The sequence below is a fragment of the Orussus abietinus genome, unplaced genomic scaffold, assembly GCF_000612105.2.
Source record: "Orussus abietinus isolate OABI.00-Male unplaced genomic scaffold, Oabi_2.0 scaffold21, whole genome shotgun sequence".
Taxonomy (NCBI): domain Eukaryota; kingdom Metazoa; phylum Arthropoda; class Insecta; order Hymenoptera; family Orussidae; genus Orussus; species Orussus abietinus.
Window position 1 is genome coordinate 673,590 of NW_019396018.1, and position 18,329 is coordinate 691,918.

The following is an 18,329-nucleotide window of genomic DNA, read 5'->3' on the forward strand; positions in this document are numbered from 1 at the left end:
ACCCCCAACAATGACGTTTCAGGTGTTGCACCACGGCTCCACCCTGGTCCACTGGGACTGCGAAGGAGCCAGCTCTCGGACGGCTTTGGTTTTCGCGAGGATCGACCGAGCTTGCGGAACCATCGTCTGGGAGAAGCCTCCCTGGAGTCCCCTCAGGACAGCTCCCCCGGGATCCGGGAGCGAGTTCCTCCTGAACGTTAACCCCGAAGAAGGCGTGCCGACCGGGCTGGTCAGTAGATACGCCACCCAGCAGGACGACTGCACCCTGGTCAGCCTGGAGGAAGGATATCTGGACCTGACAGCGGTCAAGGAGATCACCGTTGGATGCTGCGACAGGGACAAAGAGGCCGACCTGCGGAGTACCTGCAGGAGATACGGCCTCCCTGCACCTGACTCCTGTATCGGCCTGATGTACGGCTCCAACCTGTCCGACAATCGACTCATGTTTCTACTCTGCCCACCGTCCCTCAACAAGTAAGCGGAATCTTTATCCTTATAATTGCTTCGTTTGCCTTTTTCTATTGTTTTTCTTTTTTTTTTTTCACATAGAATTACGACTTTGTTCTCGTTGCACGTGGGAGTACGCGCAGAAATCTATTTGGTTGAATCAATTCAATTTCTGTTGGTTTAAACGTAAAATATAGTTATACGAACAATCATGTATTTGGTTGATGTGACGAAATACTTTGGGTAATAATTTTTCGCTGATCACGTCAAATATTAAAGTCATTTCGTGCATGTAATCAAAATATTCGGTTCATACCTAAAGTATTTTCTGAAACTAACAAGGCGATTTAACCAAGACGCTTTAGTTGATTGGAGCAAGCAAGTTTGATCAAGTGAACTGAAATTCGGTTAACTCGACCAAAACGTTTTCTGAAAACATCTAAATGCAGTCAATAAATGAAACCAATTTTTTTTTCTACGTGTCCTAACTCAGCGCTCGAATGTTACGAAAATTAAACATGACGTACGTAGGTACGCGAGCGAGACAAAGACTACGTAATTCTACGTGTGATGCGATTATACCTAAATTTTTTTAAGTGAAACTTCTTATAGCACGGTAGTATGTGTCAATTCCCATGTTATATGAAAGGAGTCCGATTAAGAAACTGAAACGCTTTTCTTGATGTAACTCCTGTTACAATGCATTGTCTTAACGGGAACAGTCCTACAGGAATTAATAATGGACACTGAAACATTTGTCGAAACATGGAAGTGACTTCTCATCAACATGAGTCAGCATTTTCCATATTAGCACTCTATAAAATAATTCGCATCGAGCTAACATAAATTAATAGGGAGAAGTGATCTATTTTTAACCATTATCTCTCGATACTTCATTCTAAACGAGTCTATTACTCGAAACGGCATTTAATTACTTTCGCTTAAATAGTGAAGCACGCTTTACGTCGTTGTCTTGAATTTAGTTGACCAGCGAGATGCGGCGTAATTACAGAATTACTTTTCATTAAACAGTGAAACACGATTTAATTAATTAAGTGCTTTTAATACAATTACAGTAGCGCAGCAGACTGCGAAGAACGTCTATTGCACGGCGCTGAAGAGACAGTTTGCGAAGGTCGTCCTAACTATTGCTAACTTTAAATGAAGACTTCCTATTGACCGTGGACAGTCATTCGAAAATAAATAAATTTCGATACTATTTTTTTGTTTCACAAAACGATATTAAACGAGGAATTTTCATTGGTTGTGGATAAGCATTCGGAAATGAATAAATTTCGATACGATTTTATATAAAACTTCCCAAGCATTCCCTTCACGGTGTAAAAGAAATTAGTTCATTCAACAAATTCGATTGAAGATAATTGTTTTGGTTCACTTAAAAAAACGTTTCGGTTGAAAGAACCGAATTTCAGTTCCCTAGGTCAAACTCATTCGCTTCATTCAGCTAAAGTGTTTTGATTAAATCGTTCAGTTCATTTTAGAAAAAATTTTAGTTGTAAATTAAATATCATAGATAAATACCACATTTAGCTTTGATATTTTATGCGATCTACCAAAATATGTGACGTAATCGACATAAAGTTATTAACTAAAGAATTTTGTCATGCTAACAAAATATTTGTTTGGCCGTATAGTAATTACATTTTATGGTCGAATCAACAAAGATGTATTGATTCAACCGAATATTTTTCTGCATATAGTCTAGTAACGGGTGGAATGTTCGTTTTCAAAAGATTCTTACTTTAATGACTTTGACACCGCCTGTTATTTTTCAAAACTACTCGGGACGGAAAACCAATGAAAAATTCATTTTAATTTTTATTTCACTCGCCCGCAGTTCATTTCTCCGCGGTTTCAACTTAACGATGGACGCAGTTGATTACCGCAATATTTACGGCTTCGAGTTGGCCAATAAAATACCGGGTAATATACTGGCTGTCGTTAAATTGCGGTATTTCGCAGGGGTAAGGGTAATGGAAAACATCGGTGAAATTTCTACTAATTGAATCGTAACGAAACGTTCACTGGGTACTGTGACCATGGATCTTTCTGCAATTTTATCGAGCCAGTTTTTTTCACTCGCGGAACTTCGTAAAACTGCGCGTTCCATGTTCTTTGATCATCCAGGTTAACTTAGCTCTTCTTTATAAAATCGACCTTCTCTGATGAAATAATATTTGCCAGCAGAAGGCAGGGAGTCAAAATTAGTTCAACTTAATTCAATTCCTCCTTGCAGAAGCGACGAAGCTGCGTTCTGATGTACTCGACGAAAACGACGACTACTCAATTTCATATTCATTCGTTTCATTTGTTATTCCGATCCTTTTACGACGCGTTATGTGTTAATCTAATAACATAGAAAACGTCTGAGCGAAGCTTCAGATTTTCCAGCATCAAAATGAAATTTGCATGTTATATGCGTGTACAACGTTGGTAGAAATGTTTGTCAATTTCATACATTTTTAGTACTCAGAGTTATACTAAAATTACCAATTTGATATGATTTAAAATATAAGCAAGTTTTTGAAATTGATGTCAATTTATCCGACACTTTTTAATACAGTTTATAAAATTAGAGAGCCAGTACATTACATACAGCTAAGAGTGTATTATAAATTCAGTACGTCGTATCTGTAAAACTTGTAACATGAATTCATAATGTTCTTTTAATGGTGATATTTTCACATTTAGAACAAGACAATTTTTTTTATAAAACATTTCACATTTCGAACAAGACACTTTTAGACAATTAGAATATTCCGTTGTTATAACTGACGTATCCAAATACAGGAATTGTAAAAAAAAGAGATCAACATTTTGTCCACGAGTTCATGTGAATTGTGTGCGATTCCGCATACACTTAAAGTTAAATGAAAGCCGAAGTTAATTAAACTCATAATTATGAGTAACCAGACACTTTTTAGGGGAAAAATGCTCTTCTACCGCATTCAACATTTTTCTTGTGACATTTCCGTCCACCGGGTACTTTTGTCTCCAGTTTTACACTTCTTTCGCTAATATGCAAAATGATTTATCACTTATTCCGCTTTTCCCGAATATGAGGAGAATTCAAAGGACGAATTTCGGATTTTCTTTCCCGCGTCGAACGTTGAAATAATCGGTTCTGTAAAAGTTAGCTGAACAAAAGAACGTTTACACTTCTCTCGGACAATAGCATAAAGTTCTTTTGTCCTTTAACCAGTACTTGTCTTCGACGGTACAATTGTCTTTAGAGAATCAAGACCTTTTCCTTAGTTTCCCGAGTTCGTTTCGTAACGTCTGTACATGGCGGGAACGAGTTGTAAAGACTTAACGAATCCCTTTGATCTCGACACAGAGCCGAGATTTATAGTCTGAAAGTTACGTCGGAAAGGAAAGGTTCACCTCGTAAATCGATAGCCCAATTGACACGTATAAAAGTTTCGAAGACTCTAGGCTTTAGCCTTCCGGAATGGATTTAAAACAGGAAGGTACAGACTAAAAATCTCCGGTTAACTCTTCGATGCGAGGCTTTAAACAGTTGGATATCATTTTCCACCGTAAAATAACTCCTTATTTTTATACTTTATTTATACCCACAAACTGCACTGACGAGGCATTTTTCACGAAAAACCAATTAATTTCGCCTAGGAAGTAAAGTTTTCGCTCAAGATGTAGAGTTTAACTCGGTCGCGTTCTCGTTAAAAAAGAGAAAGGTTAATTGGGCATTTTAGGTTGACTTTTTAGTAAAACATTTCGTAGATTATTATCTACGAAATATTATTATCTATAATATATTATTATCTACGAAATGTTTCGTTTCCGTTAACGTGCAACTTGCGAGTCGGTGCATTTTTAGATTTATTTATTTATGATCGTTGTCCTCGCTTTCAGAATATGGTACACGGGCCTGTGCTGCATCCTAAAAGGCCTGAAGCGTCAGCAGCAGTTGACAGACCGAAGATCCCGCTGGTTGAAGGAAAAGTATCTACAATTGTTTTTCGAAGAACGTTGTTTGGAGCCAATGACAGCAGATGCCATCCGTTCTTTCGGCGGGCGCGACTGGTCGATGACAGAAAGCATCGGCACCCTGTCACCGACCAGCAGTTCCACTCTTCGGCGTCGAAACGTCAAAGGAAAAAAGACAAAATCCATCGGCAACATCCACGCGTTGACGAAGGTTCGTGGTCAGAATTTAAAATATCTTTACGATGCATATGACGATTCCAGGGAACTCTTGATTCTAACACAATAGCCGCCTATTACATAAGTAATCGAAATGTCCTATATGATAACATCTAATCCGTGAACAAAATTGATATTGCCCCCTTTGGAACCGGATACACCAAATCGCTGTAACTAGAACAAGAATCTGACATCTAATCCAAGAAACACACCCCACGCAGTGCGATAAATATAACGATCAATTAGATGTGCAACAGATCATTCTTGTATAAAACCCCAATCGGTAAGAAAAAGTTGCAAAATGTTCAAATCAGGTAGCTAATAACTAGTTGGCTAATAGCTAGCCAATAATCAAACCTCTAGGAGACCCACAAGAAGTTGGCAAACCCTTAAAGTTCTTAAAAAGTATCAACATTCTACACGCACTATAAAATTGATGTCCCCAAGATACACCCACCCTACGCGACGATGTGTCCCTAACAACCAGAGTAGCTAATGCAACGCTAAATACTGTAAAAAGAAAATACCAATAAGGATCCCTTAACGAATGCCAAATACAAGAGAACACTCCTGGACTTAATTTTCGACTTTAAGATGTAAGATCCATGCTCATACCTCACATTTGACGTTAAAAAACGTCTTTTGGTTGCAGTCTTTAAATTACTAAAAGTCCTCCTTTGACCCTAACAGCTGGTTGCACCAACGTTTCAATTGAAATGCTTAATCAAAGATTACTTAACGCGAGACTGGAGTTAATCGCTCGATGTCGGGTGGCAGCGGATTTCATCTTTAGTTAGCCTAATTTTTGTTAGTGCACTACGAATTTCGTTAATTTTACGCTAATCGCGATTTGTGTAACCGACCCTAAAAGTGAGGTATGAGTATTAACCCTTGATCGGTCAGAAATGTTGATGGATCCCTTTCCATGACGGCGTTCTTCAGGAACTGAGCTTCAAGCAGTACGACTCCTCGTCCTCGGACGGAGGTCTGAGTGCAGCCCCTCTGCGCCACGTGGCCGGCAGCAGGGAATCCTTGACGAGGATTATCCCAGCATCCCCCAGGTCCAGCAGGGACAGGGTACCACCTCGCAGCCCCCCGGGCTCTGCCGAGAGGATCGTGACCTCGACCCTGCCGTACTCCAGTTTACAGAGGTGCGTTGTCCTTGGATTCCGAGCGATGTCAGAGTGGCGGATGATGGGTCCTAATGAGCCGGAGGCAGCCTATTGTGTGTTGCCAGAGAGAAGGACAGGAACGGGTCCAGCGGACCAGGACTTGTCGCTGACTCGCCCTGGCAGGTCAAGGCCAGGGCCACTTCCATCATGTACGAGACCCAGCTCAACTTCGTCGAGTTCGTCGCCCTCTTCCGCTCGTTCAGCCTGAGGGCCAGGAAGGACCTCAGGGACCTCTTCGCCCAGCTGGCCATCAATTGCAGGAGTCAAAGCGATGGTTCGCTACGAGACTTCACCGCCCGTCCGCTGGTTCTCAGGCAGACTAGCGACAGCACCCCCCAACGCATCGGTACGCACCAAGTGTGTGCTCCTCCAGCTGGGCTGGATGTCCTTTCCGTGCAGTCGATCGAGATTTTCTCCCAATTGTTACTTTTGTCCCCTCTGGCTGAATTCGGTTAAGTTAAAGCGGGGTTCCTGATCCTGGCGTGGACCGATAACACCATATCGAGGAGTAATTCCGAGTCGAAACGTTAAACCTACTTACAATTAGAACCCCTAATTGTAGACCCTAAATGGGTTGGTAACGTTGTTGAAGTCCGACTTTTATACCCTTATGCTCTTCTCATCTTAAATTAAATCCTGTTTTAAACTTTTGTAATCCGCCACATCGAGTTGAGCAATTTCTCAGTTCTACTTTGATCCTGGTGCGTCCTACTTTAAACGAGAACACTAATTCCTAAGAATTGTAATTTTTACAAATTGATACGTGTAAGTACAAAAGACAGGGTAATGTTAGATAATAGAAGTAAATGTACATATTAAATTGAGGAGCAGGCTAGTTTTATTCTTATTCTTTTTTATTAACAGACAATTCAATTTATAGTCCATTGTCAATATGCGTATAAATACAAAGTGATGCATCGAGGCCAGAGTTTGGAGGACTACTCTGAGAAAATGTAGCTATGAAATAGGCGTCAGTCTCTAAAAGGGATATGATACTCAACGACGGAAAAAGAGAATAACTTTACAAATCGTAATTTTACAAACTGTAGTTACGGATCATATCTTTCTTAGGGAGTGGCGCCTATTTCACAACTCATGTGGTAATGTTTAATACTGTTCTTTCTGAGTGCAAACGAGGTCCCTATTTTAGGCTTAAAAATAGAAGAAATAAAAATATCTGCCCCCTTCAATGTCCAAAGTAGGATCTGGTTTGTACAGAGGTAAACCCTCTCTAAATCCTTTTAAAACCCATTTGAGGCCTACAATTAGAGGTTCTCGGTAGAATTAAAATTTCAGGTTGATGAAATGATTAACAATGAGATAAACATTTCTTCATTTGCAACCGACAGACTTGAATTCGTTGCTCGATACAGTGTGCGTGTCGCTTTTAGTTCCACTAGGTATCAAATGCATTAGTGATTGGTCTGCTCATCGATTTCCTCCCGTAGGTCTACTAACGAGGAACAACTCAATCGACTGTTACGAGTACAAGACGAGCAGCAACCTACACAAGAAGCAGATCTTCGACGCCGTGGCAGCAGCTAGTATCGTCAACAACTGCTCCGGCGTTGACACCTCGAAATCCCAGGTGATTACCCTGGCCACCTTCACCAAGTTCCTGGAGTCCCGACAGCAGGAGAAACTTACGGACGAAGAGATCAAGGCTCTGGTCAAGGTAAATATCCAGAGAAAATAACTATTCCATTGTGAACCCACTAAACAAAACTCCAATTCCAGCAACCTTCCTTCAACACATCTACTTCCCTTCTTGCGTCTATTCGATGTCACAAAAAATTGTATAAATATCATAAAATCCAAGAAAGAGAATACAAATTCCCAAAATGAGCTTCACCTATGAAGGCGGTAAAGGGAGAAATGATCCTTGTAAGATCATTTCGGAGTAATTTGAAGAACTTATATGTTCCGTGCGCGACACTCATGTATGTAAATTCATCGCGGACTTTGAAATGTCAGACAAATTCCCAGAAAGGGACTTACTGCCTGCTTGGGCCCATCGGGCCATTTCCCAATTTAGCAATTTTCTGACGCTGAAATCGGTTCGTAAATTTTAGTTTTCTACGATACGGTTCTATTGGCCCATACGTCCCATCGCGGAAGTTTAGGGTTCTTTAGAATTTTCTCGAGTTGACCGTCCCTATTCTTTACCGCTAACACGTGCGCGCAACATGCACACGTGCATACAACATGTTTTTTTCCATCTGCACAGCAACTAAAAATTTTCCGTTTTCACCCAACCGTATTGGACAGCTACCAACCAATCACGAGGCTGACTATTCGATTTTAACCGCCCTTCTTAAAATCAGTCAGCCAATCGCTATACAAGAAATATGCTACCACCTCCTCAAAAAATGTAATGCGACCGGAGGAGGAATTTTGTATTTTTTCTGTAAGTCAGTCAGTCTCCGTCTCTCGATAATTCAACGTCTCTCGTCAGCCTTCACCATCATCTCTGCAACAGTTATCGTTATTCACGCGTGAAGAGCTGACAAAATTCACGTGAGCAGTTGTATGAATATCCCATTTTGCAAGTCTACTTGCAAAAACAATCGGGATTCACACAACAACTGCCCGACAAACTAGCCGGGCAGAACACTATACGTATACCGACGGTTAGGGTCTTCAGGGTCCAGGGTTCAGAGACACCGGGGTGTAGGTAAACGTCTTCGAGGAATTCGAAGTAACGCAATCGTTTACAAAGAATCCTTGACCAAGGAAGAGAGAGATTGACACTTCCTCGGAGCATACGAGTCTTACATGTCAACGCGTTAAAATACAGTTCACAGTATAGAGATCGTTGTGCAGCCGTAATGCAGTAAACTCTGTTTGCTCTCGTTTCAGAGACACGAGCCGGACCCGACGTTGCGTACACAGTACTGTTTGTCTTTCGAAGGCTTTGCACGTTACATGATGGACAAAGACAATTACGCTTTCCCCAACGAGTACGCGACTCCCTGTGACGAGGAGATGCAGCAGCCTCTTTCCCAGTACTACATAGCAAGCTCGCATAACACCTATCTCACCGGGCACCAGCTCAAAGGCGAATCCTCCGTGCAACTATATTCCCAGGTTGGTTGGAACGCTAAGTGATATAATTAAATATGCCTAATGAGGGAACTCACCGTTCAATTACACGAAGGGGATTAGAAGACGCGAGGCAAGTTTCCGCGATCGTAAAGCCAGTTCAGGTACACCGTGCAGATGAAACAGTGCACTTGGAGATTGATACAGTTAACTAAGATCATCCTGCGTAGATACAAAGTGTTGAAAGGAGACAAGTCGTGAGAACGTGTACGTAGTGTTTTTAATCGAAGGAGCGAGTGGACGAAGGAGCTGTATGACATTTATCAAATTTTGTTATATTTAGCTTTTAACCTACCTTTAATCTACCAAGCGGATACTTTTTAAAGGAACATACGGTAGATATTTAATTTTAATATCTGTAATAATAAAAGAGTTCCAGGATATTTCACAAAATTCCTGTTTTCTCGACAATTGATATTTGTCATCTAGCCTCTTCAATTAATGAATGATAGTAGGAGATGGATTCTCTGGAGAACGATTGTTTACCATTTCAATCCTGGTCCTATGTTTGGTCAATGTTCTCTTCTAGTGGTCAATGTGAATTTAATTACCATAACTGGAGATTGGCCGACGTGACGCCCCAAAATACTTCAAGTATTTACCTACCGTTTCAAAGAGCTGAGAAAAACTATTTTCAGTAGACGTTGTTTCGATCTCTCGTTTTTTGGGCGAATGAGTCGGTTGGGTTTCTTTGGGCTTTGAGTTCCCGTTTGGTCGGTGGATTTCTAAATGGAGGAACGGTGAAAAGAAGTAATGGTGGCAATGGCTTGCAGGTTCTACTGACCGGATGTCGCTGCGTGGAACTGGACTGCTGGGACGGGGATGATGGTTCACCTCTGATCTATCATGGACACACGTTTACCACGAAGATCCCTTTCCGGTCGGTGGTGGAGGCCATCGACAAGAGCGCCTTCGTCAGCTCGCCATATCCGGTCATTTTGTCCCTCGAGAACCATTGCTCTCAGAGTCAGCAAGCCAGGATGGCGCAGATATTCCAGGTGATCCATACACCATTAATCATCTAGAACCAAGTGGAGTAAACGTAAACGTTTCTTATATACTTGCATTTCTAGTGTTTAACGATAAATTCTTGACAATTGTAACAATACCCATATACTTCGAACTGTTTCAAGTTTTTTCGCCAAGTTTCACCTTTAAATGTTTATTTTCTACGTTTCAAGGGTTGCTTTCAATTATCCCAAAGAAAAATTAGGCTATGCAAAATTTAGCGGGTAATGGAAACCTGCATTCATTGCCCTATTAAATTCAATAGTATAATTTAATGGGGAAAACGTGAGCAGAAATGCAAATGAGCATTTTGTATGCGTGGGTATCAATTTATTTCTGCAGCGCTTAGACTGCAGCGGGATAAACTGTTCAACTGCATCACCCGAGGGGCTATTCACTATGAAATCAGGGAAAACGATTTCCTTCTTTGAGAACCGATTGCCTTTGATTTCTTATGATAAGCAATGAGATTGCCAAGTCAATGTCAAGTCTTGAAGGTCTTGATTTATCCAGGTGGCATGATTAACATCTATCACAAATTGTTACCAGAGACGATGTCTAAAGTTCTCCTTCCTCAATTTCAGACAGTCTTTGGGGAAAAGCTGGTTACCAAGTTCCTCTTCGACGCGGACTTTGGGGACGATCCTCAGCTGCCTTCTCCGTCGCAGCTTCGGTACCGCATTTTGATAAAGAATAAAAAACTGGTTGTTGATCCTGGGGGCTCCTTGGCCTATGCGGCACTCGGTCCTCGGGGTAAAATGTTGATGTCGGATCGGGCTTCCTCTATGAAGCAGATGCGCACAGATACGAGCAGCGCTTCGGCCGTTGAATACTACAGCGAGGGCGAGGATGACGAGGAGGGTGACGTCTATGACGATAACGAAGAGAACGCCGACGGTGAGTAATATGTGACACCAGAAATAAACCTCTACGGCTTGGATATGTTCCTAAAGAGTTACGTCAGGATGGAAATTTGAAAGAATCGGATTTCCTATCATAAGTTTAATTCATTGAATTCATAAAGCTGTGCGCGTAATCGACTCCACTGCAACGAGAATTGTCCGAAAAGGCTGCCAAAATTGCAGCAAAATTGCTCCATTGCAGTCATTTTGGTTTACAAAAGGAAAGGACATTGACACGTCCTTTATACTTGTATAACAAAGTCCCATCCATAACAGTTTCGTTCAAATTTTCCGTTTTTCTACAAAATATTGCAGATAATCGCAATGATTTGTAGACACTCGTCGTGGAATAATCCTTTAATTCTTGCTTCAAGGACATAGGGATATTCCGAAGAATTAATAGCACACTGTACGATAAATCCCCCTGAAAGGTGTATTTTCGTTTTCAGACAATTCCATCTCCAGCTACGAGAGGTCCCTCGGAAGCAACCAAATCCCCCACAGCCGCTTCAAGTCGGACACGGCCGTGGAAGACAAATCCCAAAAGCAGAGCAGTCAAATAGCTAAGGAACTGTCGGATCTGGTTGTATATCTACAGGCGATTAAATTCCGCGGGCTGAACACAACTCCAGGGACCTGTCCCATCGGGAAACCACGACACCAACCGCACACCGGTACGGTTCAAAGACACAGCATAGCCGGAATCGGTACCAGCAGTATCGCGTCCTCTTCGGGATCGCCCCAATCCCTGTCGACGTCGGCTTCGATAGCCAGCGGGGGCAGCAACATCGAGAACTTCTTCAGATCCACCCGAGGCGTTCCCGCCTGTTTCCAGTGTTCCTCTCTGAACGAAAACGCGGCGAAAAAAATTTGTCGCAAGCAACCCTTGGGAGTAGTCGCGCACGCGGAGACTCAGCTGATCCGCACCTATCCAGCGGGTATGAGGATAGATTCGTCAAATTTCAACCCGGTCATCTTCTGGGCCTTCGGCATCCAGATGGTGGCCCTGAATTACCAGACCGACGACGCGGCCCTCCATTTAAATGCCGCCATGTTCGAGCAAAACGGGCAGGGTGGATACGTGAGGAAACCGTCCGTCATGTGGGACAAGGGCCACATGATGTACAGGCGGTTCAATCCCTGGGACAAGGAATTCGACGGGTTGCATTCGGCACACCTAACGCTATCGGTGGTATCCGGGCAGTACGTCTCCCCCACGAACCTGTTAGCCAACACCTACGTAGAGATCGAGATGGTAGGGATCCCCATAGACTGTGCCAAACACAAGACCAAGGTCGTCCATAGCAACGCCCTGAACCCTATATGGAATGAGAAGTTCTGCTACCAGGTGATGTTCAAGGACCTGGCCTTCCTGAGGTTCAGCGTGGTAGAGGCCAGCTCCCATCACCTGATCGCACAGCGAGTCCTACCTCTGAAGTGCCTGAGACCGGGCTACAGACACGTGAGACTGCGCTCCTGCAAGAACAAACCCCTGGCCCTATCTACCCTGTTCATCTACTCGAGGATGGAGGAGGAGAGCCTGGACTTCAACGCCTGCTGCCACGATCACAAGGAGTCCAAGAAGACGTCCTCCGGCAAGGAGCCCGAGAAGCTGACCACAGTCGACCCGGGTCTCGGTGGAGTGACCCTCAAGCGGCGCATGTTCTTCCTGATGGTCTATCACGTGATCCCGGAAGAGCCGTACACCATCCTGAAGGTGACGCAGGAGAGCACCACCCAGGAGGTCATGCTGCAGGCTCTGCAGAAGGCAGGGATCTCCGCCGACCACGTGGACGAATACATCCTGGTAGAGGAGGTGTCCCGGGGCTGGGAGAAGAGGGACCGGGAGGAGCTGCCCACTCAGAGGGTCCTGGACCCCACGGAGCACCCGCTCCAGGCCCAGGCCCTCTGGAAGGGGCAAGGGCGGTTCCTGCTGAAGAGGGTCGGCGACGACCCCAGCAGCAGGGCCTGGTTGGCCTCCATCAGAAGCACGGCGGGCCACTCGAAACTTTGCGACAACGCCGCCCGGGACCAGGAGCAATCGCACATCTGGGGCGAGGCCAACACCTTCCTGGTCTGCATCTACAACGTCTCGCCGGAGATTCCGTACGCCATCCTCAGGGTGCCGGTCAGCAGCTCCGCGCAGGACGTCCTGGCCCAGGCGCTGGTCAAGGCTCGCAGGATGGAGGACCCCATGAAATTCGCTCTCATCGAGGAGCTCGAGTGGGGCGGCGCCGGCGCCGTTGGCAGCGGCAACCGACAGCTAAGGGTACTCAGGGATGACGAGAACGTCTACAGCACCCAGGCCTTCTGGAAGACCCTCGGTAGGTTCATCCTCAGGGAACGGGAGCAGGCCATCCCCAGGCGACACCTGTTGCCGGCCACCCTCGACAGGCTGAGCAAGGGCTTCTCCGTGGGGAGGTCCGTCTCCCTGCCGGGGTCCAGCAAGGAGAAGGTCCCCGTCGCCGAAGCCCTCTCGGACCCCACCTCCAGGGGTCTGAGGCATCGACTCCTCCTCTCGGGTCGCCGAAGAGAGGTCCACTCTGATGGCGAAGAGTGTCGAGAGTCCGACCTACTCAACGCCGCTCTTCACCTCAAGAAGGTTTCCTTACGCAAATTCCGCGTCTGGAAATCTTAGTGGACGTCTCTCGGGGGATCGTCGCTCACGTCCTTCCTCGCTAATATGAGGAAGTAGAGGATCGAGGGGTCGATCGGTCGATCCGCTGGTCGACCGATCGATCGCTCGCTAGTCGGTGGATCGTGCGAGTCGCGCAAGGATTCCACAGGGCCCGAACAAATAACGATTATTTATTTGCTATCATTTCTACGATTCTTTACCTTGAATTTCCCTAATTTTTAGTTCTCTCTTGGTTCGTGAAACAAAAATGCGATCGCACAACTTTGTACGCGACTTTCGTGAGTGATTTTAATTATAAGCATTGATAATGATATCAGTTACGCCGATGTTAAGAAAATTTAAACGACTTGTCGAAGGAAGGGTTTGTCTAATTTTTTAATTAACGTTCCGCTGATCATGTTACACTGCGCTGAGCGAAGAAAATTTCTTTCTAGGCGAAATAAATTGCGGCAATTCAAACCTTTCTTGCCGAAGAAATTTCTTAACCATGTCGAAATTAACTTTCGATATAAGAAATTATCAATGGCGAATAAATATTTTTTGAAGTCGATGCAAGATCGATGTCACCAGTAAGTGACAAAGTTTCGCGTGAAAACGTCAGGTTTACTGTAAATCAACTTTCATTCCAAGGCGTTTATATACAGAAAGTCTGACAATAACGAATAATAAAAGCTCAGCGAAGCTAAGCCAAAAGAAAAGTGAACATCATTTCAAACGTGTATTAATTTAATTCAATCAACCCTACAATATACTTTAGTTAGCAACAGCTAATAAAAATCTTATCGTCACGAAAATTCCATTTGTTTTCGTATAGAAAGTGACTTTTTTCGCTCAGAATGGTGCCGTCGACTAATGCCATATTTGCAAATGACTGTTTAAAACGAAATCATACGTAACCATACAAACCAGAGTAACTCTTGCTAGTTTGTCTGTACCGGTGTGCAAAACAACTAACGAATCCGAGCAGGGTTGAGTTTCCCTAGGATTTTATTTCTCCCCCGCTTTTCCCGGCCATTGTTATAGGAGCGAATATTCAACCGGTTAGCGGGAATTCGGGTTTTTATGGATTTCCAATAAAAGCCCTATTTCTCTGCTCGGGGCCTGCGGAATCCCGAGGAAATAACGCCGCGCGCGATCGGCCGGCTTTCTCCGATGGTCAATGCGTTCCCACGTAACGCATACGCGAGCGACGTCGCGCCGAGTAACGTTGATTTTTGTACAACGAATCTGGCAGCAGCTTAGCGTGTCGATTAAGTCAAATGTCGCGAGTCATTCCTTTTTAGAGCACGATCGTCCACGCCAAGCGCACGCCAATCTAGTCACGAATCGTTTAGCCGCATCTTTGCCGGTGCGGGCTGACGGACAAGCATCGCGCGAGTACCTAGAATAAATATATTAACATAGTCCATGTTTCGAAATTTCCCACTTGGCATTATTAAAACAAGCCACAAGAACCGAGTACAATAAGGGTGAAATTGATCGCACAATTTATTGATCTCCCTTTAGTGTAATTAACTATTTCATTGCGACAATCCTGTTTGATCGGGGCAGTAAGTTGGGAGGTGGACGAGTTCTTATGTTCTAGAAATAGGATGACCGAGATTATGAACGGCGAATATTAAATTTTCACGAAGAGTTGCGCCTTAATATTTGCCATAAATTCTATTATTTTGGTATCAACTGATTGCTTTTGGTCGTCTATTATGTGCAGTTTGGCTCGGTGCCCGTTTTTAACCTCGATAGAGGGAAGGGGATAGGATGAAATTGTTGTCAGTGGCAGGAAATTTCGAGACACGGCCGCAATGAAACGTAGATGAATTTCAATTAACCTAATGCCGGGACCCGTTCACACGATTTGACGGATCGGAAACGCCGTCGGTCGTTTAGAGATCCTAAGCAAATGCCGTTTAACGATCGTACCTATGCCCACCGTTACGCTAGAGGGTAGATCGATGTACCTATTGTTACGCCTGTAATGTCATCGTTCTACTTTTTATTCCTCGAGCCGACGAGGCCCGATTTCGCTGGATCGAGATGCGAGACGGTCCAGCCGAAACCTGCGAAAAGTCCCTGCATCGCATTTGAACGACGTTCCTGATGCAAGATACCTTCCGAAATCCGCACAAAGTACCGTGACGTCCAACTTAATACTCCGAGCCTGAAGATATCACAATTCCGACCTCTGGGTACAAAAATCAAGAATATCAGAATTCCACCTCTATCAAGTAAACTGCTAATCTCTTTGATAACCCTGAATGTCGAGATTCCATATCCAACTTCTGCGAGAATATTTAAAAACGACGTCTTTAAACATATCACTACACTCTCGCTGAACTTATCTACTATTTTTATTAAAGAACCAGAGTCCGGTGCGTTCGAGAAAAAATTCAACCTTTTTTTTTTTATCTCCATATACTATTAAAACCCGAAACACAACTTTTCCCTACGTCGCAGTACTTCTGGCGGAGGAAAATAAAGACCGGGGTCCCACTGAACGCGTTGGATGTCACGAGTGCGGCGCGTCAACGCATCGATAATGAAGAACTAATCAGAATTGCGACAATGTTACGTACAAGATTATATGCAGTCCTAATTAAAATTTCATCCTCGATGCGTTGACGCGTCGCGCTCTGTGTGACACCTAACGCGCTTAGTGGATTTCTGGCCAAATGAACGGAAAATAATCTTACAGGATCGTTAGCTCTCATTATAAGATCGTATAAAGGGGAAAAAAAGAAAAAAAAAGAAGAAAAACCAAAGAAGAAGGCTTCTCATCGCAACGTTGTACTGTCTATTTGCGACTACTTTAACGTTTGGGACCATTCTCATAAGATTATAACCGAGTTCTCGCGAAGCCACGATCAGTATTAAGTTTATATTCGGTGTGGAAACGTAATTACGAATCCGATTAGCCGAACGGACCGATCGGGCGCATATCCCCTGTGTACATATCCGAAGATAACTTAAATTAATGGAGAGAATGACGCGCCCTTTTCAGAGTGCGTCCACCTAAAATAATCAACGGCATACTTTTATATACGAAACGGCCGGAAAAGTTCCGCCAATGCCGGGCTGGCCCGGCTGCGGAAACTCCCAATTCTGACTCCAAGGCTCGTTCGCCCTCGTCGCTTCGTTTCCGGCGTTTCTTACGTATTCGGCGTCTCCGCGACACTCGCTTTTTCCGAGTTTTCTCGCAAAAAGAGGGCACTTCCCCTCGGTGGGCTTTAAACGGGAGCTGGGCACACATTCAAAGTGGTTCTCCTCAAAATCCTAAATTAACATTTCTCAACTCGCTGACTGGTTGCCTTATTTTATTTACTCTTCTAATTAATTAAATAATAGGTTTTCATTGCCTTGGTCAAATACGCTGCTCGCCAGAAAATTGCAGGACCCTCAAAATTAAATCGTGAAAATCAGGGACTGACATATATTAAGATAACGTAAAAAGGTGATGATTCGATTTTGGTTTCCAAAAATAGTAGTAATTACCGCGTGAGTCATAATCTTCCATTCGATATCGTAAACGACATGTAGTTATCGGATATATACGCCTTTGATTTTTAGATTAGTTTTTTTTTTCTTTTTTTTTGGAGAGCAGGGTATTTCTAGTAATCTGTTTTCTTTATGTTTTCATGATACCGATGGGACTTGCACCCAATCGTTTCTAAACATTTGGAAAATATTAATTTTGAGGCCATATTTGTGATATTTGTTTGTTAACCATTTTAATAGGCGGTCTCGCTTAAATGAACTTATGACATTTGCTATAACGATTGAATGAATTTTCGATATCGAGCGTTTTGGATCAATGATAAAAGCTGGATAATCATGACGAATCGTCAGACTAGTTTCGGCCTGACTTCATTAATGTTTTAAAATATTAATTTAACAGCGGCGAAAGTAGGAAAAATAGGTAATTGACGATAGAAAGATGGGAATTTGTCAGCTTAGGATGAGTTTCGCTAAGTAACGATTTCGAGTGAGTACCCAGATCCGTCTTAGAAGTACCTCCCATATAGGTTGAATGTTCCTTTGGGACGTTCCTAGGACATTCTAACCGAGAATCACAAGTCCTAATAACGTCCCATCGAGTACTGTGTGGGAATTCTGTCTGTAAATATAGGTCTGAACTATTCGTTTGAAAATCTCTCGGTGTTGCCATGTCTGTATGGCGAATGTCGCTCTTCGAGAAAGGTGCGACCCCTCGGACCTAAGAGAAAACACGGCGAAGGCTTCCCCAGGAATGAATAAATTCTCATTTAATCAAAACAATTAACACGATGCGGAGCAATAACCTGACTTATCAGAGCCGAATACAAGATACTTGGTAACATACAAATTTTTCAACAAGGAACATTTTTTCTGCCTACATTGAGTCAAGCCACCACCTTCTGTCAGCTTAATTGATTGACCTGAAAAATGATATATATCTCGGTGTATCGTCAGAGGCTTAAGAAATATGGTTAAACTGTTTCTCTTTAAGATGAATTCTAATCGATTGGTTGGACAGTAAAATTTGTAGTTTAAAACCTTATAAAAAAAGAATCACTTCTTCGGTTATTCCACACGTTGTCTTAAAATCAGATGTACTAAATAGTATGATAAACCCGACTCGGTGAAATTAAGTCCAAGATAATTTTTAGAAAATTTCATTTACAAGTTCCAACCAAGTGCAATTGATTTAGAGTAAAGTATATGGCTCGGTATTCGATTTGCATTATAGTTAATTAATAATTTACAGATCGATGGTTAAGAGTACGTTGCCAAAGGGGAAACCGATAGCCAGGGTGTCGCGTCCGATTGCTCGGAAAGACCAGAGTCCGTATTGTTGAAACGTATTGACAAATGGCATCGCGTTGTCGTTAAAAGTGACAA

At 43.4% G+C, this 18,329-nt stretch overlaps 1 protein-coding gene across 1 annotated transcript in view; it reads left to right on the top strand.

Annotated features, from left to right (window-relative positions):
• The window catches only part of LOC105697481 (1-phosphatidylinositol 4,5-bisphosphate phosphodiesterase epsilon-1), a 31,764-nt gene extending 18,310 nt beyond the window's left edge, over positions 1 to 13,454 (top strand). The window contains exons 4-12 of the mRNA XM_023434764.1: positions 23 to 474; positions 4,342 to 4,627; positions 5,575 to 5,783; positions 5,852 to 6,150; positions 7,253 to 7,479; positions 8,664 to 8,891; positions 9,680 to 9,904; positions 10,499 to 10,811; positions 11,248 to 13,454. Coding sequence (XP_023290532.1) covers positions 23 to 474; positions 4,342 to 4,627; positions 5,575 to 5,783; positions 5,852 to 6,150; positions 7,253 to 7,479; positions 8,664 to 8,891; positions 9,680 to 9,904; positions 10,499 to 10,811; positions 11,248 to 13,454 — 4,446 coding nt within the window. The remainder of the gene's footprint in view (positions 1 to 22; positions 475 to 4,341; positions 4,628 to 5,574; positions 5,784 to 5,851; positions 6,151 to 7,252; positions 7,480 to 8,663; positions 8,892 to 9,679; positions 9,905 to 10,498; positions 10,812 to 11,247) is intronic.
• The last annotated feature ends 4,875 nt before the right edge of the window (positions 13,455 to 18,329 follow it).